Source organism: Rosa chinensis, chromosome 4 (assembly GCF_002994745.2).
Source record: "Rosa chinensis cultivar Old Blush chromosome 4, RchiOBHm-V2, whole genome shotgun sequence".
Lineage (NCBI taxonomy): Eukaryota > Viridiplantae > Streptophyta > Magnoliopsida > Rosales > Rosaceae > Rosa > Rosa chinensis.
Window position 1 is genome coordinate 62,802,365 of NC_037091.1, and position 21,612 is coordinate 62,823,976.

At 38.3% G+C, this 21,612-nt stretch overlaps 4 protein-coding genes across 8 annotated transcripts; 2 read left to right on the plus strand and 2 right to left on the minus strand.

The window, feature by feature from the left end:
* Positions 1 to 229: 229 nt before the first annotated feature.
* On the plus strand, positions 230 to 5,205 carry LOC112197458 (sulfhydryl oxidase 2). 3 transcript variants are annotated; one of them, XR_002935671.2, is made up of 13 exons: positions 231 to 684; positions 1,030 to 1,054; positions 1,135 to 1,227; positions 2,064 to 2,245; positions 2,721 to 2,790; positions 2,887 to 2,955; positions 3,065 to 3,138; positions 3,224 to 3,374; positions 3,478 to 3,518; positions 3,630 to 3,776; positions 3,855 to 4,283; positions 4,480 to 4,606; positions 4,907 to 5,205. XR_002935671.2 is itself a non-coding variant. In XM_024338138.2 (12 exons), exons 1-12 carry the CDS (start codon positions 467 to 469, stop codon positions 4,499 to 4,501), a joined length of 1,521 nt encoding a protein of 506 aa, XP_024193906.1. In that variant the 5' UTR covers positions 231 to 466; the 3' UTR covers positions 4,502 to 4,830. The 3 variants fall into 3 exon arrangements, 2 of the variants coding, with proteins under 2 accessions (XP_024193905.1, XP_024193906.1); XM_024338138.2 differs by lacking the exon at positions 4,907 to 5,205 and having other exon boundaries at positions 4,480 to 4,830; XM_024338137.2 differs by lacking the exon at positions 4,907 to 5,205 and having other exon boundaries at positions 230 to 684; positions 3,855 to 4,830.
* A 275-nt stretch (positions 5,206 to 5,480) lies between these two features.
* LOC112197459 lies at positions 5,481 to 7,809 on the minus strand. Of its 3 annotated transcripts, none has more exons than XM_024338140.2 (8): positions 7,551 to 7,809; positions 6,831 to 7,150; positions 6,680 to 6,751; positions 6,512 to 6,579; positions 6,281 to 6,428; positions 6,114 to 6,194; positions 5,941 to 6,030; positions 5,481 to 5,854 (listed from the first exon to the last, which is right to left on the minus strand). In XM_024338140.2, the coding sequence occupies exons 2-8, from the start codon at positions 7,089 to 7,091 to the stop codon at positions 5,756 to 5,758; spliced, it is 819 nt and encodes a 272-aa protein (XP_024193908.1). In that variant the 5' UTR covers positions 7,092 to 7,150; positions 7,551 to 7,809; the 3' UTR covers positions 5,481 to 5,755. The 3 variants fall into 3 exon arrangements, with proteins under 3 accessions (XP_024193908.1, XP_024193909.1, XP_024193910.1); XM_024338141.2 differs by having other exon boundaries at positions 7,451 to 7,809; XM_024338142.2 differs by lacking the exon at positions 7,551 to 7,809 and adding an exon at positions 7,386 to 7,443.
* Positions 7,810 to 11,332: 3,523 nt separating this feature from the next.
* Positions 11,333 to 12,511, plus strand: LOC112197447 (putative fasciclin-like arabinogalactan protein 20). The gene has a single exon (XM_024338122.2). The coding sequence runs from the start codon at positions 11,360 to 11,362 to the stop codon at positions 12,416 to 12,418; it is 1,059 nt and encodes a 352-aa protein (XP_024193890.1). The 5' UTR covers positions 11,333 to 11,359; the 3' UTR covers positions 12,419 to 12,511.
* A 203-nt stretch (positions 12,512 to 12,714) lies between these two features.
* Positions 12,715 to 17,488, minus strand: LOC112197446. The gene is made up of 9 exons (XM_024338121.2): positions 16,976 to 17,488; positions 16,381 to 16,559; positions 15,729 to 15,907; positions 15,062 to 15,346; positions 14,909 to 14,967; positions 14,773 to 14,809; positions 14,588 to 14,659; positions 13,944 to 14,265; positions 12,715 to 13,315 (listed from the first exon to the last, which is right to left on the minus strand). Exons 1-9 carry the CDS (start codon positions 17,097 to 17,099, stop codon positions 12,881 to 12,883), a joined length of 1,692 nt encoding a protein of 563 aa, XP_024193889.1. The 5' UTR covers positions 17,100 to 17,488; the 3' UTR covers positions 12,715 to 12,880.
* Between the last annotated feature and the right edge of the window lie 4,124 nt (positions 17,489 to 21,612).

Genomic DNA, 21,612 nt, shown 5'->3' on the forward strand with positions numbered 1-21,612 from the left:
CTTAGATAGGTTATACCAGTGTTTATTATCCGGGTTTCTTATTTGAGAGTTTGTAGACTTTGGCCTTTTGATGGTTATTGATTCTAATGATGTCAATTTCTATTAAAAAATAGAGATATGTAAAGAATAAAAAAAAAATTATTATGAACAGAAAAAAAAGGAAAAGAAAAAACAAACTTGAAAAACCGAGAAGAAAGAAAATTACATCCCTCCCTTTACTGGAAAGCAACAGGCTTGATCCATGAACCAAACCAAAACATAATTGGGCATTATTAGAATAACTTTCAGTGCAACCAAAACAAACCCCTTTACAAATCGAACTAACAAAAACCCTTTCCCGTCGACCTGAAAGTCGTTACGGCAATTTCCGGTTACCACAAAAAAAAAGCTCTGTAAAATTTGAACCCTGAAAATCCCAAAACAAAAGCCCCCACCTTTTTTTCAGTTACCTCAAAAATCCAATTTCATGTCTTCTACGCTCTGCCTTCTTCTTCTTCTTCTGATTCTGAGCCTGCTCACTGTTACAATCTCGTCGCCGGGATCGCGGTCGATCCTCCGAGCCGTCAACTCCGGCACCGCCGCCGATCTCCGCGACTACGCCGTCGATTTGAACGTCACCAATTTCGATGCGGTGCTCCGTGACACTCCCGCCACCTACGCAGTAGTCGAATTCTTCGCTCACTGGTCAGCTATTCCCAATTCTCACCCCTCATTTTCGTTTTCGTCTCTTCAAGATTGATTCTTTTTCAGTTTTTAGCTTAGGTATATAGATCTGTATGTGAAGATTTCCGAGAGCTAATTTGGACTCTGGCTCAGTAGACAAAGTATTATGTTAGTTGGATCTTAAATTTTGAGTCTTTCTACTTGATTTGAGTAGTTCTGCCCAAACATGTTACCTTTTCTTCTTTTTTTTTTTTTTTTTTTTTTAATATATATATCGTTTTCGTATAGCAATTGTTGTAAGGCATTTAAATAGTGTAGTTGTATGCTACGAGAAGTTTGATTTTTATGTCAATGTTGACCTTGCAGGTGTCCGGCTTGCCGAAATTATAAGGTAATGTAGGATTGCATCAGAGTTTTGTGTTTAACAATTTATAGTGATTGTTGTCTTATTGTTTAGAGTTAAATTTGCAGCCGCATTATGAAAAGGTTGCGAGGCTGTTCAATGGGCCTGAAGCTGTGTATCCGGGGATGATATTGATGACAAGGGTTGACTGTGCGTCAAAGGTATGAATCTGTTGTGTGTGTGTCTGTTTCGTTTCCTGGTGAAGGTTTCCTTGCTGTGAGGATAACCTTTTGTCTGAGTTTTTCGTCTCGTTGAAAAAGCCTCTGTTTTTTGCTACAATGTCATGCGTATAATTTTAGATCTTGAGATGTTTACATGTTGTACACCCTGGCAAGGATCTGAAGTGTCTGTTAGCTTGTTATCTTTATTAATCTTAACGTACCACTCATCAAGTCATCGGTCCTGCATAGATCCTAGCCAACACATTTTTCCTTACAAGCGAGCTTGATCAACTATTGACTCACTGAAAGAATGTTATCGTTTACCCTGTCTCCAGAAGTGTTTCATTTTGTTACTTCACATTGGTAAACTGTTAAACTAGGATTTTATTAAGGGGTCATTATCTCTTGGTATGTCTTGAGCTGTCCATAAGTTGTTTTTAATACTAAGTTTTCTACCTATTTATGATCACTTGTGAAGGCTGGGGTTCCCTTTTTGTAGGATGGGTTGTGGCAGATATTATTGATACTGTTCTGTTTGTAACAGCTGTTAGAATTCCAGGTTAAGAGAAAAATAAATAGATTCTAGTGGAGCATGTAGTAATATGAATAGTGAATTCATTAAATGAGATGGTTGATGTTAAACCTGAATCTTCATTCTTAAGCTTTATCCTGTTAATTTTCTAGTCTATTATCTTGTCATCGTGCTGAGTTTGACAGCAGTCAGTAGTGTCTTCCGAATTAGCATATTCACATGCTGCTTCCTTTATGTTTGATTAAGTTTTTATCAAAAAACATGGCTTGATTATTAGACCCCTTAAACTTGTTTGGCAGCACAGATAAATACCAAACTCTGTGATAACTTCTCTGTAAGCCATTATCCTATGCTCTTTTGGGGCCCTCCATCTAAATTTGTATCTGCTGGTTCGGAGCCTAAACAAGAGAAGAGTGATATACAAGTCATTGATAATGGGCGTACAGCTGACCGGCTGCTTAGTTGGATCAACAAGAAAATGGGCAGGTATGATGTATTTATATCTATTGTTTTATTTAAATGAATTTTAAATTTATGCAAGGAAAGTGTATTGATCTGATAGACATTACAAATACTGGGGATGATTTCTCATTCTGGATGGGTAATTGATGCATGCATTATTGTTGATATAAGTAAAAAGTTTCTGTAATGAATTAACAATAGGGTGTTGCTATTTTATGGTAAATTTGAGCTGTGTAGAAATATAGACCATCATCTATGCCTTATAATTTCTATAGTCTGTTTCAAACTCTCTGTCAATACAAATTTTTAGACCTTAACCACTCTTTGACTCTCCAAATCGGTGGTTGATCCTGTACATTAAACGGAGTGAGGAATGATTGCGTATTAAGGTGTTTCCGAGGATTTGAACTGGCATTATGCATTTTATTAATTAGTTGTACTTCAAGTTTCAGCTGCATGAAATATTGCTAACTCTCCCTAATGGTCTATAATGTCTCAGCTCATTTGGATTGGATGATCAGAAATTTGAAAATGACCATCTTCCATCAAATGCGTCAGACCCTGGACAGGTCCATTAGAGAGCACAGCTTTGAAATTACTGCCTCCATTAGAAATTTAGTAGATTGTTCAAGAAAATAACATTTGCAATGCTTGACTCTTGACAGATTGCTCGGGCTGTCTATGATGTCGAGGAGGCAACATCCACAGCTTTTGAAATTATCCTAGAACATAAGGTATAGTTTCTTCTTTATTCTTCCCACCCAACGTGTGAGGCCTTCTTTTGGTCATTTGTGCACATTATTTACAGATTTTGATCTTCATCTGTACTCATGTTTTTACCAGATGATCAAATCAGAAACACGGGCCTCACTAGTTAAATTTCTTCAACTTATGGTAGCTCACCATCCTTCAAGGAGGTAAAAAAAACCCAACCATTTTGTCATCCCTATTTACCCTACCGAATATGCAAAATCATTATATTACTCTAGATACCTATTTTAGGTGCCGGAAGGGAAGTGCAGAGGTACTTGTGAATTTTGATGACGTGTACCCACTAGATGCATGGTCAGATAACAGACATGAAGACCAAGATGGAAAAGGTGCCCTGGGAAATATTCAGATTTGTGGTAGAGATGTTCCTCGTGGGTATTGGGTAGGTATTGAAAAGGCTGTTATTTGATGGGATAGCATTGGCTGCTATTATCTTCGTGGAATGGATTACTAATTGTCTGTGATTCTTTGGCTATTTTTCACAGATGTTCTGTCGTGGTAGCAAGAATGATACCAGGGGATTTAGGTAATTGTTTGTTAATAACATGTCCAATCAGCCTTACATTTTCTCTAGAAGCCTTTTGGTATGCCAAGTATATAAAAATTTTCTAATGTTGATTATGGTTTCTTTTCTCAGCTGCGGATTATGGGTTCTTCTTCATTCACTCTCGGTGCGAATTGAGGATGGAGAGAGCTCGTTTGCGTTCTCCACCATTTGTGATTTTGTACACAATTTCTTTATCTGTGAGGAGTGTCGCCAACATTTTTATGACATGTGTTCAAGGTACAGTCAACTCAAATAAATGAACTTTCTAAAATTTGTGAAGCTCTTCTAATCTAAATCATTTTATTATACTTTCAGGGTTTCTAGTCCTTTCAACAAATCCCGTGACTTTGCCCTTTGGCTGTGGAGTGCGCACAATAAAGTCAATGAGAGACTTATTAAAGAGGAAGCCTCTTTAGGAACTGGTGATCCCAAATTCCCAAAGATGATTTGGCCTCCAAGGCAACTTTGTTCTTCTTGTTACCGCTCCCAGAAGAACAACGATATTGATTGGGACGAGGATGCTGTGTTCAACTTTTTGACCAATTATTATGGGAAGACGCTTGTTTCTCTAAACAAAGATAAGGGTCTTAATGGGAATGATGGGACCAATGCAGCGCTTGAAGATTTAGTTCCTTCAACAAATGCGATTGTGGTGCCTCTGGGAGCTGCATTAGCCATTGCTGTTGCTAGTTGTGCATTTGGGGCACTCGCTTGCTACTGGCGTTCACAACAGAAGAGTCGGAAGTATTTCCACCAACTACACTCTTTAAAGAACATTTGATAATTAGGAGGCTGTCCAACTCTTTCAAAAACTGGATTAAAGATCCAGAACTCAGTGGGACAGAGTGAAAAAACAAAAGAAAACAAAAAATTAGAAAGGGAGAGAAATTGCAAGGACATTCTTTAATTTCTTATTTGTTTTTCTTGCACCAAATTTCAGGCCAAGGAGAACCTGGAGCTAATTTGTTGCAAGGACAAAACCCTGGCACAGCCTATAAGGTGCGCAGCAGGGAAATCAGGGTCCGTAGGAAACCAGATACGGCCTTATACAAGATGGCCTGCTTGAGGTCCTCTTCTGTACCCTACTTAAACTTTTGATTTTATCACATAATGAGGATTGTACAGCTTTATGTTCTAATTTTGGAAGAGATAGTTCAAGATCAATGCGGCTTTATTTCAATCCATATGTTGCATGGATCTATAGTCAAAGATTGGAAAAACCATTGTTTTTGGAGACCATATTGATGTTCACTTCCATTATTTTCAATACAGAAGAATTTCTTGATGTTCAGACCATGTTATCAACTCATGATTAGAATTCTAGATCTCCGGACCAATGTATATTTTAGCTATTCAACTCTGTGCAGCAAGCTTGTAACATTGTACTTGACGAGAATGAACCCTGCTTTACATATGAACCACACATCTTGGGTTCAGAAACGCAGATTGATTGTGAAGTAAAATGGTGCCCAAATAATACGTTCTTCCTCAGTTCTCTCCTCCACTCTTTCCATCCTTGCCCCTCTTTGGTTTGAATCTGACTGATCTAAAAAGTACAGTTTCTTTGGAAAGGTCGACAAATCTTTTGATCTAGAAATCTGTTACTGGATGCACGAGAAAAGAAAAATGGACTCCTTTTATCACTAAACAATTACTAGTTTTCATGATTTCTGGGTTCCCTCAATGGCAAGCAGAAGAAGATGCTCTTCTTACTGCCTGATCTTGTATATTGCTCAGGAAAGGTAAACTCAGACTTGAGAACAAACTTAGAAACGCGTGCAGACCAAAAACCGTTTGGGAAGTCCTTATTCTTTATGTTCAGTAACTTGAGAATCTCCCAGTTCCAAAATTTTACTTCCGAGTGCAATTTAACGTAACCTATGTATGCTGAATGCTTGGATGTGACAAAAACTGAATATGTGCATTTCGAGACACAGTTTCTCAGCTTTGTTGCTTCATTTGTAATCAGTATAATTTTCTGTATATTATATACAAGGTAGGTTTCTTTACAAAGTATAGAGATGATGGGGGTCACAATGGAGTCCACAGTTCTGACAGTAGCTCTACTTTTTCACTAGTGTTCTATCTTTCTATGATGATAAAGGAGATACTAATCACGATTCCACCATCTAACAGCAGCTAAGCATTGCTGGCCAACTTTCTTTTTTCTTCTTCTCCTCGTCGTAAAGCCAAGACCAGATTCTTGCTGAGTTGCTTTAATTTTCTGTTGCTATTCGAATGATATGAGGCTGCAGGACTGAAGAAGATTCTGTTTCTTCATCGTCGGAGGAAGTCATCGACGAACTGGAAAAATCCTGAACCAAGAGAGAAATGCACTAGCATTTGTTAGCACTAACAGGACATACTTATTCTCTTAATTGTGATTAATTAGTTAACGTACTGGTTGGCTTCGGCGTCGCTGAATAGCAGTCACTAGCCTCACCATTACATAAATTGGCACAACGATCCCAACAGTTCTTAAAACTAATAACTGCACACGGTGAGAAAAGGTCAGATATTCCTTATTATGGTGTCTTCCAAAAAACAATGGAAACTAAAAAAAATACGCTTTACCATAATAAGTGGGAAGGAGTAGTCTTTGTTTCCACTAATTATGAGAGGAAGAGTGTGCCTTAAAATCAGCAAAACCATGAACTGCACACAGAAATACAGAGCCATTGTTACAATGATCTTCATTCGATGATATGCACCATTTGTTCAACAATAGAATGAGAGATTACAATGAACGCGACTGATCGACACCATAATACACTTCTTGCAGTAGAAGCAGAATACTCATCATACTCATGATCAGGATTCAGGAACTCACGATCAGTTGAAACCATTATAATACGTGGACTGCCCCTTCTTGAAACTTCCCAGTTCCCCCTAACATAAATTGCCAAGAAAGCTTTGTTAAAATCCCAAAACAACTCCAAAAAGGTTATGCCGTACAATAAACCAGAGGTTACCTGAAGTTCATAGGAATACGCCCAATTTGAAACAGTGGAGGAGGAGCTGTATAACCAGGCTTGAATTGCTGACATAAACAAAGAATCCAGAAAAAAATAATCAATCTTCTATTGGAGACTTCATCTTAAAAATGAAATTAGAAATGTAACGATTAATGATGAACCTACTTGGTGGCATATCTCACACAGCGTGTCACCTTTCTCATTACACCATCTCTGTACACATCTGCGGTGAGCGTACTGCACTTTCAACAAGCCATTAATCCTAGAAAACCATAACGTTCAAGTTTATGATTTGCAAATGAACCTAATTACGAACCTTTAAGCTGCCACAACAAGAACAAGGCGTCTCCATGTTCGAATCTTCATCCTCATCCTGACATATTCTGCATTCTACTATTTTCCTTGGAGTTAATAAAATGTCCGCAAAATCTATCTTCTGGCAATTTGAGTAATCAAGTTTCGGATTTTCGACTGCTGAGGATGTGGCTAATTGCATCGACCTGTTTCTGCTCTCGATTGCCTCTAATGTGGATTCGGTGAGCAATCGATCCACCAACAATACAAAGTGTTCACCCATAATTCCTCACAATCTCCACAACAAGTGAGGATTAAATGATCAATTAAGCTATTCTCCTTCTGCGGACGTAAAAAGCATTATGACAAAATTGTTATAGGAACATGGATATATGAGAAAGTTTGAAAGAAATGGATCATTAGCTTAGATATTAGGAAAATAGAGGTGCCTTTATGAAAGAGCAAAAAAAAAAGGTTCTGGTGAAATAGCTAAAAGAAATCAGAATTCTCAAATCATCAGAGCCAAAGAAAGAAACCCAATTAAGGAAAATTAGAAAAAGCAAGAACAAGAAAGTACCCAGAAAAAGGAAAGAAATTAAGAGAGAGTTAATGATACGATCAAATGGAAAAAAAAATAGATACCTTTATCAAAGTATGGCCTTAAAAGACTTTGGAAAGCATATGCATCAAGAAAAGAAGGGGAATATTTCACAAAAGGGAAATGGAGGAAGAGATCACTTACACGAAGAGGTTAGTAGATTCTTGAAGCCAAGATAAAAGATCTCGTTTTCTCTCTTTATTGTACTCTCTGCAAGAAACGAAACTCTGTTTTGGATTGAAGCAAAGAGATTGAGTAGTAGTGTGTTCTTGTGGGAACTCAATCCACAAGCCACAACTTCATCAATCAACAATTAATATCAATTAAGCATGATAAGATGTTTTAATGGACGAACTTTTATTTAGGCACCAGTACTCTTGCTTAATTTCTGTGCAAGTTGTTCATGTGGTGTTTCTATTCTATTTATATATGTATGTGTATTGTATTGGAAGCTTAGGGAAGAGATTCTAACGGGAAGCCAAGCCAAGCCAGCGACCTCACCATTTCTTTTACTTTACCGTTATTGCCATCAACGATTTTATTTGACTAAAGTTGATCAACAAATAACCTCCAATTTGATTAATGTTTTGCGCCAACAAAATATTATTCAAACAATTATCTATAGAATGAAAGATTTTGATTATGAATTTACCTTATTAGATGAGCTGAAAATTGAAGAAAGTTGAAGGAAAAAGTTGGTTGAAAAAAGAAGCTAACATCCTTCCAGTCGATTTAAGTTTAGGTATACATAAAAAACGTGCCCCGATTGCGTCACCTACTACATGCAATTGAAGCTCACTAGAACTTTGGTGAGAAAGTGCAAGGATGAAGAAGGTTTGGAAGCATCACATTAACCCAAATTAACCAAATAGGCAGGTCTTAAACCATTCTCAATGTGGCATCAAACACATAACGAGCATGTGAAAACTTGACTTAACCTTCTTAATAACCATGTTCACAAGTTCACAAGATGAAAACCACTGGTCCTCTATTCTCAATTGTTATACAAGATTAAGTGGGAAAGAGGATAGACAAATTAAGAAAGTTATTATGATATCCAATTAGACATTTGACTTGTTGAAGGTACTCTTTGAGCAGCTCTATCTTCTCGCCACGTGTTTTGGTTGACCACTTTGGAAGGAGCTAGTTCTTTGTGATGACAATGATCAAATCAATATTCAAAATTTGTTAATTTGCTGGCAAACTTTCCCATATAGTCAATTAGTTTGTTAATTATCTCATTTTTTATTTTTCAACTATGAATTTCTTTTCCATGCATGGTGGAGAAACGTAAAATGCAAACTCAACGAGATTAGGTATGTTCATACGTACCATAATCAGATTCTTTATCCTACTTACTTGTTTTATATCGTTATCGGAGATTCGTTCACAAGTATGAAGAAAATCATTGACAATAATAGATTACCTAATATCATTTTCCCTTTTTGTGTGAACCTCATAATTAATCCAAACTTTAGACTAATCTTTATCTTTTCTTGGTATAGTTTCGTTAGTATGTAGTAAGATAAGGTGTGGTTGATGAACAAACATCTTAGGATTGGATGAAATCAGAGGAGCAGGAGCGTCAAATATGTTGCTTACTTGCATGATTATAGATTGATTTTGACTTGTATAGCGAAGTAGTACTTGTTTAAGTTTATAGAAAGGAACCTGCTGATTTAGCTAGTTCTTAATTTATCTGTAAAGAAACGATTCGTGCACGACTCTAAGACGATTATATATAATTATGTGCATGTTCTAGTTCTATAATGGAGTTGAGTAGGTGAGCTGATGATCTACTTTATCATCGATTATTCACCATGCATATACTTATTATTTAAATTTAGTTGTATTTTAAGTGAGTGTTTGAAGTCACTCATTTATTGAAAATTTTTCAAATGTATTATGCTCACATGATTTCAATCTCTTAATTATTGACATCACTTTAAAGTTCTAATTTTTTAATATATTAATTATGTTTTTTTTTTTTTTTGACAGAAAGAGGTCAGCCCATTATATTAATTTAACAAGCAGTACAAAAACGAAACACCCCTATATGGGATCGACAGAAATAATCGTTCCTTAGGGAACCCTAAAAACCTATTCTAAAACAAGAGTAAGACCCAGGAAACCCCTAGTACACCAATCTTTTAAGGAAAATTACGCACCATTATTCCAAACAAAGATCATTAACCTCCAAAGCAAAATAGTAAAATGAATCCTCAGAGGAATTGATCCTTGCGACCCAAACAAAATTTAAATAGTACTATGGGTCCTAGAGCCCCAATCTAGCCAGCCCCACACCAAAGAGGTAGACCAAAGCAGGAGCCCAAACGGGAGCCCCACAACCTAGCTTAAGGCCCAAAAGGCCCAACCATTCCAGTCTTTGGGATGAGCAAGGATTGCCCACCCTGGACCAACGGGCCTTGAGCCAGCCCAAAATGCCCGAAATCTAGCCCAACCCATAGATGGGAGTGCAGCATCTTCCTCCATCCAGCCGCCGCAACATGGCCAACCCCATCTTCTATCCCCAGGCCGGTGCCAGTAGATCGGCTCCTCCAACGAGCGAGACCCATCCACCATCACCAGTGCCATTGAAGGACTACAACCTGAGCAAAACGTAGGAGTCGGTTCCAACCAAAAAAACCAGTAGCTCCGGCCATTGCACCACCGTCGAGAGCCGCAGACCCAGTCACGCAAATCGCTACACACCGGTCATCCTTTGCCAGTGAACTTTCAATGAGATTAGGTAAAAAAACCCAATTCTCGCCACTGTCGCTCGGGTCGACAGCACCGCATACGTGGCCCTCCATCTCAACCCAATCAGCATCCGGTCGACCCACCAAGCAAAATCATAAAGTCCGACACCACCATCACCACTAAAACTCGAAACTACCATAGGAACATCGTCACTCAAAGCAATGAAGGAGAGAAGAATCAGCCAAAGAACGGCCATGACCTCCATTGGCAAGCAATAGAGGAAGTCGGAGAAGCCGCCGCCGTAAATGAGGGGTTTCTCAAACCCTAGCAAAGAAACGGTTAGGTCAAACAAATATTATTGTTTAACATATTAATTATGTTTTAATTAGTAATAACAATATATTACACAAAACTGTTTCTTTATTTTTGAGGTGAAAAAATAAAATTAAAAAGTTAAAAACTATAAACTCATTTATACTGCAATTATATGGAAACTACACCCTATAATATTCTTAAAAAAAAATAATAAATAAATAAATAAACCTTTCAAAGACCATGATTACTACTCAAAACGGTGGATTATAGCACAAGATTTTTGGCTAAAACTGTTTGTTCTTATTTTTCACAAGACTTTTTCCACCCTCAAATAATGATTTTTAAATAATTTTTGAATTGTCCAAATTTAAAATTATTAAATTAAAGTTGCAAATCTCTCTTATAATTCTTCAAATTTAGAAAACAATAAAATTCATAAAGAAAAATTCATTCAAAATTTCAGTGTTCTGTCAATTGAAATGAGTTTATGAAATTAGATAATTATAAGAAAATATAGTTTGAAGGAATTTGGGTCAGCTAAAGTTTACTAAAATGCGCCCAAACTCAATCGGAACAATTTTGGTCCACCCTAACGTGCTCTCGACCCAAAACCCGCATGGGCTAAGCGTGGATTGAGCTTTCTCGACCCGTCCAATCTTTCCGAGTTCGCTCCTGAAACAAGGAAAGGGGGGCATTTACGTCATTAACACCGCCTGATTCCTTAACTAACTAGGGATATTTACGTCATTCACTCAAAACGGCCAAGCCCTCGTAACTAACACCCAAACGTCAACAAACCACAACCCGCCAGGTGTCCACGATTTCCCGCCAAAAGTAAAACGGCCCCCTCTATATTCACCTTCCCCCGGCCACTCCCATTTTCACCCTCACACACTCTGCATTCTGCAACCGCCTAAATCTTTCTTGAAGCTCCGTCAATGGCGTCGCCGTCGATCACCGCCCTCTCTCTCCTCCTCCTCCTCCTCATCTCCCTCCTCTCTCTCTCCTCCGCTCTCCCCTCCCGCAGCATCCTCAACGCCGCCGAAGTACTCTCCGATTCCGGCTACCTCTCCATGGCTCTCACTCTCGAGGTCGTCTCTCAGTCCCTCGTCCCCAAGTCCCCGTCGCTTACCATCTTTGCGCCGCCGGACTCCGCCTTCAAGCGAGCCGGCCAGCCCTCACTCTCTCTCCTCCAATTCCACTTCGCCCCTCTCGCTCTCCCCCTCCAAACCCTAAAATCGCTCCCCGCCGGCACAAAGATCCCGACTCTCCTCTCCGGCAGCTCCCTCGTCGTCACCTCGCCGCCTTCAGGCACCGGACTTTCTCTCAACGGCGTCAGGGTCACAACCGCCGCCTCTCCGATCTACGACGACGGGTTCCTGATCATTCTCGGAGTCGAGGACTTCTTCGACCCGAACTTCCATGCTCCCGCCCCGACCCGAATCCCGGTTTCGGATCCGATGTGCGGGTCGCCTTCGTCGAACGGTACAAGCACGATCGGGTTTCCGGCGGCTTCTTGGTTTGAAGGAGCCAAAGGCGTGATGAGGTCCAATGGATACAGAGTGATGGCTTCGTTTCTTGATCTGCAGCTCATGGGGTTCAAGAACCCTCCGAGTTCGTTGACCGTCTTTGCTCCGGTTGACCAGGAGGTGGAGAATCCTCTACTGGACCCGTCGATCTTTCTACGACACGTCGTTCCTTGCAGGCTTGTTTGGTCCGATTTGGTGAATTTCAGTGAAGGGACGGTGCTTCCAACCTATATGGCCGGGTTCACCATCAGAATCTCAAGAAACGGCGACGTTTTGCTGCTCAACGAAGTTCCGGTGTACTATGCAAACATGTATTACAGCGACTCCGTTGTGGTTCATGGTCTCCAGGAGAGTCTTGTAATGCCGGCAGAGGCGCAAGAAGAAGCTGCAGAGGAGTCTTCACAGGAAGAAGCTGGGAGTGAAACCAGTGATGATTCACTTCTAATGGATGATGACAGTGAATTTTGAAGGCTGTAATTGACAATGTAGAGGTCAGATTTTACATACAAGTTCTTGTTTTCTGATGAATTAGATGGAAAGTTTTATGTTTTTCGGGTTTGATTGAGGTTTGGCTCTTCGATTTTCTGTGCATCTGATGTGAATGTGATTGAGAGGAGCCCTTTAGCAATGTAAAGGTTTAAGATGCAATGAAAAATTGAACCCTTTTAAGCATTCTCTCTTGGTGTTTATGATTGCCTGTTTTCTTCTGTGAATAAATTATATGTGGGCTGAGAATTGAGATATCACACTTTAAAGGGAAGACAGAAATGAAAGCAAAATTGAGATCATTGCAATAGGCAAATCTGTACATAAGAATCTAGATTACAATACCACACTTGACTAAACTCGGAATGGAACTTCGCTCCACTCGGTTTTCATTTTTCTTAATAATAACTCTAAATTTGTATAACTGGATTCTAATCTTCAAGCTTAGACTCCGTTTGATATGTTGGATGTTGTTACATCGCTGCTGCTATTATGACTATGATTGTTTGAACTGCTCTTCATACTCCTGTCTTTTACGGGTAAGGATTGTTTCACAAACGCTTCCTCCCTTTGGGGGCGGTTTGCATAGAGTACCCAGAGAAGAAGACAGAGCAAGACTCCAACTGATATTAGGGCCAATCCTGCATTCACAATTTTCAGGTAGTGGTCCAATGGGGGGCAATAACTCGAGGTGATTGTTCGAAATGTGTCTCGGACAAAATTACAATCTTGGAGGCTGAGTAAAGGAGGGGTATAGTGCTGTAGTGCATAGCTCTCATTAACTGCTGCAACTAGCTGAGTGTAGATCTCTGGCTTCACCCTTCCGGGAGTGATGCACATCCCAGATGCTGAGACTTCACATGTATAGTTCTGCCAAACCTGAAAGAATTCAAACAACCACATATAAGAGACATTTATCGAGTCTAAAATGGTCAAAACTAGGTGCCAAACTTCATAGCCCTTCTCTTTTTTTAAAGTTTTGTTTGTGAATAAACTTCATATCCCTCATTCTTTTCCAATGTTTCCCTTCTCTTTGAGAAGGTTATAGCTCCCGGCCCCTTGCTCCATTTTACATTACTTGGCGTGGTTCTAACTTTGATAAACAAATAGAAATTTTATCAATTAAGTGCTGGCCTACAATGCCTAGAGTGAGTTGTATCGTGAATTTCCTTTTTCAAGTGACATGGACGTCAGGCATGCAACTAAACTCTCTGAAGATATAAGTTCCACTTATTGGAATTAGTCTTTCAAGTACATGTGCTAGGTGTTAGAAATAAGAAGACGATTATGATATGGTGCCTCCATTTCATTTCCTGATAGATAAACTATACCCATTTACCATTTATATATACCCTTGCCTCTCCACTTTCACAGAAAACAGTATTTCATTTGGCACATTTTGGGTGTTGAGTTCATTCCATCAAATGCTAGTCTAATCCTTTTACTTCCATAAATCAAACAATTAGAACAATAATCATCCAAAGTAGTCTAAGTGGAAGATTCTTACCAAAGAAGCATTTGTAATAGACACCTGTTGATCCCCACACTGAGTATCTCTTAACTCAGAATCATAAGGGTAACAAAGAGCTGGCATCATAGGTCCAGACTGATTGTAATAATACGGATCAGAATGCGATGGATACGTATTGGCATAGGTGTAGATGAACGTGTTGACAACAGTGACCATGTCATTGATAATTCTTTTACTCTGGCTTAGTGTCTGGTTTGTGGTTTTCTGGTCAACACATGGAAGGACGTTGCTAAGTGCTGTTTCAGCGTGGGGATTTTCTACCCATTCTTCCATTGCCATACAGGTGTCAGAAACAGCACTGAAACACAAAGAATAAACAAAATAAATGTAAGGTAAGGGCATTAGCATGCTCTGTTTAATTAATTCCCATTTAGACCTATTACTGTAAGACATGAATAAATTAGTTTTGTAGGAGGACCATACACAATGGCTTAAGACATAATTAAAGTAAAAGCAGCTGCATATCGCAATGAATACGTAGTTTAACTTGAAAAGGAAAAAGGACTCGCAAAAGATGTACTGTATAGTGCCCATAGTAATTGGTTGGGTTTCTGATTCACTAGACAAGCAAATGAAATAACCTAACAGATGCATTTCTACATAATATAACATCATCTTACTTGTTGAGGATCACAAAGGCTCCACAAAGAATGAATGTAATTGCAACAAGTAGCCATCCACTAACAATGAATCTGCAACAATATAACAGCTTTGTCAGACAGAAGTATAAAAAGCCTCCAGAATGTGAACAGTGGTAACAACCACCAAGGTAGAACAAATCAACCAGACACAAAGGGCAACTTACATGTGAATTGCATGTTGGTGCCGAAGGACGGACAGAACTGCAACAAGATCATAGTTGAGTTACAAGACGGAAATGTTACAATAACAAGAACACAAAATAGATTTTACTGAGCTAGTTTTTTAAGGGCAACACTTACGAAGACCGATCACAGCTAGGAAAAGCATTACTGCTGCTACGGCAATTAAAACGGAACGCCTGCAACAGTAAACTCAATATTAGCCATTAAAAACTTGGTTTCAGTATAATATTTGACAGATAGATTGTATTAGCAAAGTTTAAGAACACATACACAATACTGAAGACTTTTTTGACTTTGTCAGAATTTTCACTTGTCTTCTCTGTTAATGTATCTGCTGCAGTGTTGAGATCCACATTCAACTTGTCAATACTATCCATGACATCAGTAGGTAGGAAAACCTGGGCCACATTAATATCCTTTGCAAGGGACAGATACTCTGTGACGTTTCTCAAGGTCTGTACAGTGTAGTCTGACTGGTTTACAACGAAATTTAGAGTATGCAGGACTTCTTCATGAAACTCAGCTTGCCCAACAGAAAGAAGAATGCATCCAACCCTGTGTCATTACAGAAGATATAGAGATCATGTTAAAATTGTTACACTCTGGAGAGAGAAGATAATGATTATGAAATGAAACAGCATATCGAGGACAACAGATGGCCAATTCTACAACATGCTGCCGTAAGTATGTCAAGATAACTTCCCTACACAATCACAGAAAAACACAATATATGCAATCTTTAGCCAAACTAATGAGTTTCTCAATTCTTTTGGACAAGTAAAAGTTATGCATCAAAGAACAAGGGTCAAAAACTATTGAAAAAAAATGAAAATTACAAAGAAAAGGTCATCAACGCTATTAGTTATCGGGGCACCGACACACACACATCATTATACATGTACTTATATACACACTTATATGTAGTTCAGAGAATTACGTGGCAGCACATGTGAAGACTATCAGAATAATCAGACACATCTTCTGTGAGCGGGGTGATCCTTCATCTTTAATGTTTATTCTCCATCCACAGCAATGATGAACCACAAGAACGATGCCAAAAGCAACAAACCATAGGACAGAAATAATGAAACCAGCGGCACCTGTGAATCCAACAGACTGCAGAAAAATAGAATAATTAGTAAAGAATAAACTTATATGAACTAGTAATTTATGATCATCAGAACCATTATAGTTGAATACCAACCTAACTAATATTTGCAAAGAGAAGCAAGCAAATGATCACCATAAAAAAGATGAATTTTGATGTTTCATCACATAAACAAAAAGCATATCATTTGGATTCCTCCCATTCAATTGCATCTCATATCATTGAACAGTAAGACAGCACAATCCCTTATTCTCAGTATCCCCAACAACTCTTCAAATCAAGTCAGCACAGGTAATTTCTAAAATACGACTCATAGAAAGGCCAAAAGTTTCCTGAATATCTCCAACAAATCAAACATCGCATCTTTAACCAACAGTGGATCTAAATTGACTGCAAATAACTTATAGCTCACACCACTTCTCAATCAAACACACCAAATGACCACCATAACAAAGCAACAAGAAATGAATCTCAAACTTACAGCCCAGTAATGGCGATTCGCTATGTCCCATCCTCCTCGATAACGCTTGAACCCATCAAGAATATCAGGCCTCTTGGTCCTTTTCGCCGCCAATACAAGCTCAGGACCTTCGCTCGAAGGCCCTGGGGCCTCTGCAGTCTCAGATAGCTCATTTTGCCAAGACCCCAGATTCTCATCTCCTGCAAATTCAACACAATCAAAATCACTGGGTCAGAAAGTTGCATAATTTCAGGTGCTGACTCATTTACACTTGGAATAAACGCCTCAGACGTAACAGCAATAAAAAGGAAGTAAAGCAATTAGGTTCAGCTACAGTTCAACTAAAACACAATTGTTTTTGGTCAGTGACAGTGAAAGCATTAGCCTTATTGGTTCCTCACTAAATGTGGAAAAGAAAAAAAGATTAGATTTTCATGAAAACCCGGCGACGATTGTGCCTTAAAGTATGAAACTTTATGATTTTTTCCAGATACCCAAATCAAAAAATCAATCCAAATAATCATTTTCCATTTCTACAATGAAGCTGAACATGAAATCTTCACACCCAACAAAACAACTTCCTTAAGAAGTAAGAATTCAGAAATTAGAAACGTACCTAGACTAAATTTGAGAGATCTTCTGTTGGCTACAACTCCATCATTCGCTAGAGCTGACACGCAGCTGATAGAACCCAAAACCAGAAACAAAATGAAGCAGCAAAACGAAGTGTCAATCTTCATTTGCAGCAGAGTCTTGGGTTCTCTGTTCACACCAATCTCAGATATGAACAAATCCCATTACCAAAATCTGGTTCTGGACGACACCCAAATCCTATAAAAGCGTATTTAATAAAGTGAACGACGTGTCAGTGTTGCAATCTGATTACATTTCTTGTTGGTAATGGGGTTTTATAAGAGGGAGAAGAAGAAGATGAAGATGAAGGCCTTAAAGTCACATATATGGGGAGGTGGGGCAAGTGAAAGTGGATTAATTGAGGAGGTAAGATGAAAAAAAGGCGGGTGTGAAATGAATAAAGAGACAGAAAGAGAGAGAGCCTCATCCTCGTCTTCCCCCACTGTTGAAATATGAGTGCATTAAGCAAACCAGAACAGTACCACATAACCTTGCTTGCTCCCCTCACTCTTAATAATTATTTATAACAGCTTTTCTTTTTTTGTCACTTTCTGCTTTAATCCTTTTTTCCTTTAGTTTATTCTGTTTACTTTTTTGGGGGGCTGCTGGGATTTTTCATGGTGAGACCTGTGGACATGGACATGAACCGCATGACTAAACCGACGTTACTAAATGGAAAACATGGGATTGAATAAGGAAAGAGACAGGAGGTATATAATAAGGAAAGAGATTGAATTGTATGAGATGTAATACGTGAATAATGCATTTAAAAATCATTAATAGAACTTATTTTCTCAATAATGATAATGATACAATTCTTTTCTTTTCTTTTTGTCAAGTATAATGATACAATTCTGATAATATCGATATATATATATCATAATTAAAGTAAACTATTTGATAATTAAAATTTTAACAGTGGCAAAAATTGATGTACGTTTCGAAATTAGCACATTCTTCCTTGTGAATAGGAACAAAAGAACAGTATTTTTGGAAGAATGAAACGGAACAGAGCTGGCCAACATGACGTTGTTTTGTAGACTAACCTTAAATGTCTGCTTTGACGAATTTTGTTGTTACGTTTTGACAGGAAAACGAATTTTATAATTAGGGGCGAATAAAACGAATTTTATAATCTGATAATATAGTGTGTTAGTGCACCATAACCATAACCATCATCTTTCTGCGTTTTTTATAATCTAGAATTGGATCAGATCGGTGGTCAAGGATTGCGACCGATCTGTAACTTTTGCAAGGTTTCCTTCCAATTCGTCAAGATTCATGGCATATAAACGCATCTCCTTGAACCCAATTAATTGTTTTCTAGATATGAGTAAAAGTAAAGCCCCAAAGAAAGGGATCGGAAGATCGTCTTTGTCAAAAGTTTGGCGCGTAATGCATGTATGAGATGACCCTTTAGTGAGGCTTTTGGTTAGAATGAAGGAAGCAACTTCCACCTGCTGCACTCGTATTTGACACGGCATTCAGGCCGGCAGGATTCACCAACACAACACCATCATCATCACGACTCAAATACTGACTTCTACAGTTCTACGTAATATACGTCTATTTCACATTAGTATCTAACTCATAACTGAATCAACTTGTTATACAGAAAACTGTCTCAATTATTATGTTATTAGTGGATTTCATTTGATTTGTCACATAACATATCCGCTCCACCAAAAAAAGCATAGGCCGGAAAGTCAAGCTCCTTTTTTTTTCTTTGATCTGAGAAAGTCAAGCTCCAAAATGGGCGCCGCTGTATTGATTGACACTCAAAAGCTAGTCTCATTCACCTGACAACCATCACATGTTGTGGGCATTCTTGCCGAACAAATTTCAGTTTCTTTTCTCGATTTGCGTACGTAATGCCAGATGTGGTATAGCATGAAAGAGCAGGTGAACAGTTGCAGTACTCGGTAAAATTCCATAAGAGATTATAGTATATCTGCACGCACATCATGTCATCATGTATGAAATGCATGAGAAGTAATTGCATGAATTTCCTTAATCCTTTGTTTTATTACCATGTGTTCAAAAGGAAACTACACAACGGTGGAAGTCCTTTGCCAAAGAAAGTATGAACCTCATAAACATAATCAAAGCATCTAAAATAGGCTTCATTACGAGAATATAATTACGCTTGTAACAATAGCGATCAAAAAAAAAAAAAAAAAAATTTAGCCTTGTAATTTCCATCAATAGTATTTCACTATTAATTGCTGTATTTCAATTATTCAACTACGTATGATTTCAGTCGTTGAATTACACCTTCAAAGTTGAAAATGAATTTTCTGCTTTGTCCTTCCAACTCCAACTCCAACTCCCAACCTCCGAAGTCCAAACCTTAAGTTACTGTTTGATTTTGGCTTTATATACGTCCATCATACGTTTGGCCTGAGTGCCTAACATTTTAAATGGAGTGGTTTGGTTAGATGAGGTCTACATCAAATATTCAAATTAAACATTAAGCCGCTGTTATATATAAATGCCCTGTCTCTAATTTCATTGTAGTAACTACATCAATCTCAATCTGTTCAATTCGTAAGGCAATCTGATTGTGACGACCTAAGCATGCACCAGACAAAGTCCCTAGTCAGTATTCATGAGCAAGCTTATATTTTGACCAGTATCGATCAACTATATATAAGAGGAAGAAGAAGATTCAATAGTCTAGTGCAGACGTGTCAACTGCCATTATTATTGAGAAAATTAGGTATAAGAAAACATAAACGATTCCTAACGCCAAAGTCAAGTTCTATCTTCAATCCTCTGAGTAAGTCCTCTTTGGAAATAATTTCATTTTCTAGAAAACAAAGTATTCAGGAGCAGTAGTCAAAATTAGGGGCTGCAACGTACTGCAGTTTGTATCCAAGAATAATCTCTTTCCACTAATAACTAATTAATTACTGGACATTAGTATCAGCTAGAAGACAACGTTTCCCGATTCGCCTTCGTTTGCTACGTAGCCGCCGGATCAGTCAAGTAAAAACTGAGTTGATGAATCTGCAGTCGTATTCAAGTACGAGAAGGATCTCTGTGTGTACTGTTAAACAGCGACAAGCGTGGCCCGTGGCCCGTGGCTCACCATTGTACCGATATTGTCCCAACTTAACCACCCGATAGGTGTTGGGTTTTAATCACAAAATGCCTCGGTACAATTGGGTGAGATCCACCCACTTATAAGTTATATTTTATTTGTCACTTTTCCAATGTGGGATCTTTGCTCTCCAACACGCCCCCTCACGTGCAACCTAGCTCTAGGTATGCACGTGGAATTAATTGACAAACCCGATTCCACATTGGAAATCGGGTCACAAGTCCCACATTAGAGACTTGACCAATCACATAACAATCCAAGGCCCACATCGGACACTTGGCAATAATCCAATCGGAAACTTCCGATGGCCAATTTAATGAACCCAAACTAGGTCCATGATTGGAGAGGAGATTGGTGAATCAATTAATGAATGAACCCATATCCAGGTCCATGATGACGAAGCAATTGGAGAGAGACCCGCTCTAATATCAACTTGAGAATAAGAATGTATTTGAGAGAATGATGAGATAATTTATTCTTCTCACACGGGTATAAATAGGGTTACATATACTAACTAGGTAAGTGCTAATTACAATTAAATGGATAATTACATTCCTAATTGCATACAATAAGTACATTCCTAATAGAATAAGAATATTCTAAATAGGATACATTGACTCACGCTAACATGTACTGCTTGTTCGAAACGAGTTAATACTTCTCTGTATCGGTTAATACGCGTTTATCGACTGCCAAATCCTCCTCCGTAGACTGCAAACAAGCAATATTAATTTGATCGATTTCCAAAGGTTTTACCAGTTAAAAAGTCGAAAACAGAGATACCAGAAAATAAAATAAAATAAAATAAATGCCTTGGATGCTAAGGTAGGTATTTGAATAGTAAGAATTATGCATTTCTTGAATGCTACTTAAAGGAAAATAAATGAAGAGAGACAGCCTTGAGTTTCATTGTTCGTACATAAGTTGTAACAAACACATGTGACAGTGGAGAAGGAAGAGGTAAGTGGTTCCTTATAACTAGCTAGATCTAATCTTACTCACATGGCTAACCAACATTAATTTCTTCTGCTACACTAAATTAACTGGACTGCTGGACACATGTATGAATGAACACTTTGTATTTGGATATCTATCTAGCTACTTCGAGGGACCATATATATATATAGGCATTGGACCATTATTAGGTTGCCACAGTAATAATATTCGGGCAAAAACAATTTGGTATCTTCATGCTTCATGCTTCATGCTTATACAGAGTATCGGACTAACATATATAATGAATATAGATACTCGATTTTGATGGGACGAAAAAGATCATCAACTTATCTTTCATTATTTTGTATTTTTGTTTTCTCTGCAACTAGAGGCTCTAGGAATTATGCTCTCCATTGAGGTTGTAGCAATTAGTCCACTCCTAATAATATGAAATATGATAATGATAGTCATCGATTAGTTAATGGATCCGGATGCTCTCCTTAATTATTAGTTAAGCATACTACTATTAACATCATTATGACAATCACTATCCTTTGATTAGTTAACTATACGCTAGGATT

What these genes read in the sequence shown, in the direction of transcription:
- LOC112197459 (XM_024338140.2), bottom strand. Translation starts at nt 7,091, where the DNA reads ATGGGTGAACACTTTGTATTGTTGGTGGATCGATTGCTCACCGAATCC. An exon ending in CTTGTTGTGGCAGCTTAAAG is followed by an intron (nt 6,752 to 6,830) that starts GTTCGTAATTAG and finishes TTGAAAGTGCAG; the next exon opens with TACGCTCACCGCAGATGTGT. An exon ending in TGTGTGAGATATGCCACCAA is followed by an intron (nt 6,580 to 6,679) that starts GTAGGTTCATCA and finishes TGTTTATGTCAG; the next exon opens with CAATTCAAGCCTGGTTATAC.
- LOC112197458 (XM_024338137.2), top strand. Translation starts at nt 467, where the DNA reads ATGTCTTCTACGCTCTGCCTTCTTCTTCTTCTTCTGATTCTGAGCCTG. An exon ending in AAATTATCCTAGAACATAAG is followed by an intron (nt 2,956 to 3,064) that starts GTATAGTTTCTT and finishes TGTTTTTACCAG; the next exon opens with ATGATCAAATCAGAAACACG. An exon ending in AATGATACCAGGGGATTTAG is followed by an intron (nt 3,519 to 3,629) that starts GTAATTGTTTGT and finishes TTCTTTTCTCAG; the next exon opens with CTGCGGATTATGGGTTCTTC.
- LOC112197446 (XM_024338121.2), bottom strand. Translation starts at nt 17,099, where the DNA reads ATGAAGATTGACACTTCGTTTTGCTGCTTCATTTTGTTTCTGGTTTTG. An exon ending in AAAAAAGTCTTCAGTATTGT is followed by an intron (nt 14,968 to 15,061) that starts GTATGTGTTCTT and finishes TTACTGTTGCAG; the next exon opens with GCGTTCCGTTTTAATTGCCG. An exon ending in GCCTTTGTGATCCTCAACAA is followed by an intron (nt 14,266 to 14,587) that starts GTAAGATGATGT and finishes TTTGTGTTTCAG; the next exon opens with TGCTGTTTCTGACACCTGTA.
- LOC112197447 (XM_024338122.2), top strand. Translation starts at nt 11,360, where the DNA reads ATGGCGTCGCCGTCGATCACCGCCCTCTCTCTCCTCCTCCTCCTCCTC.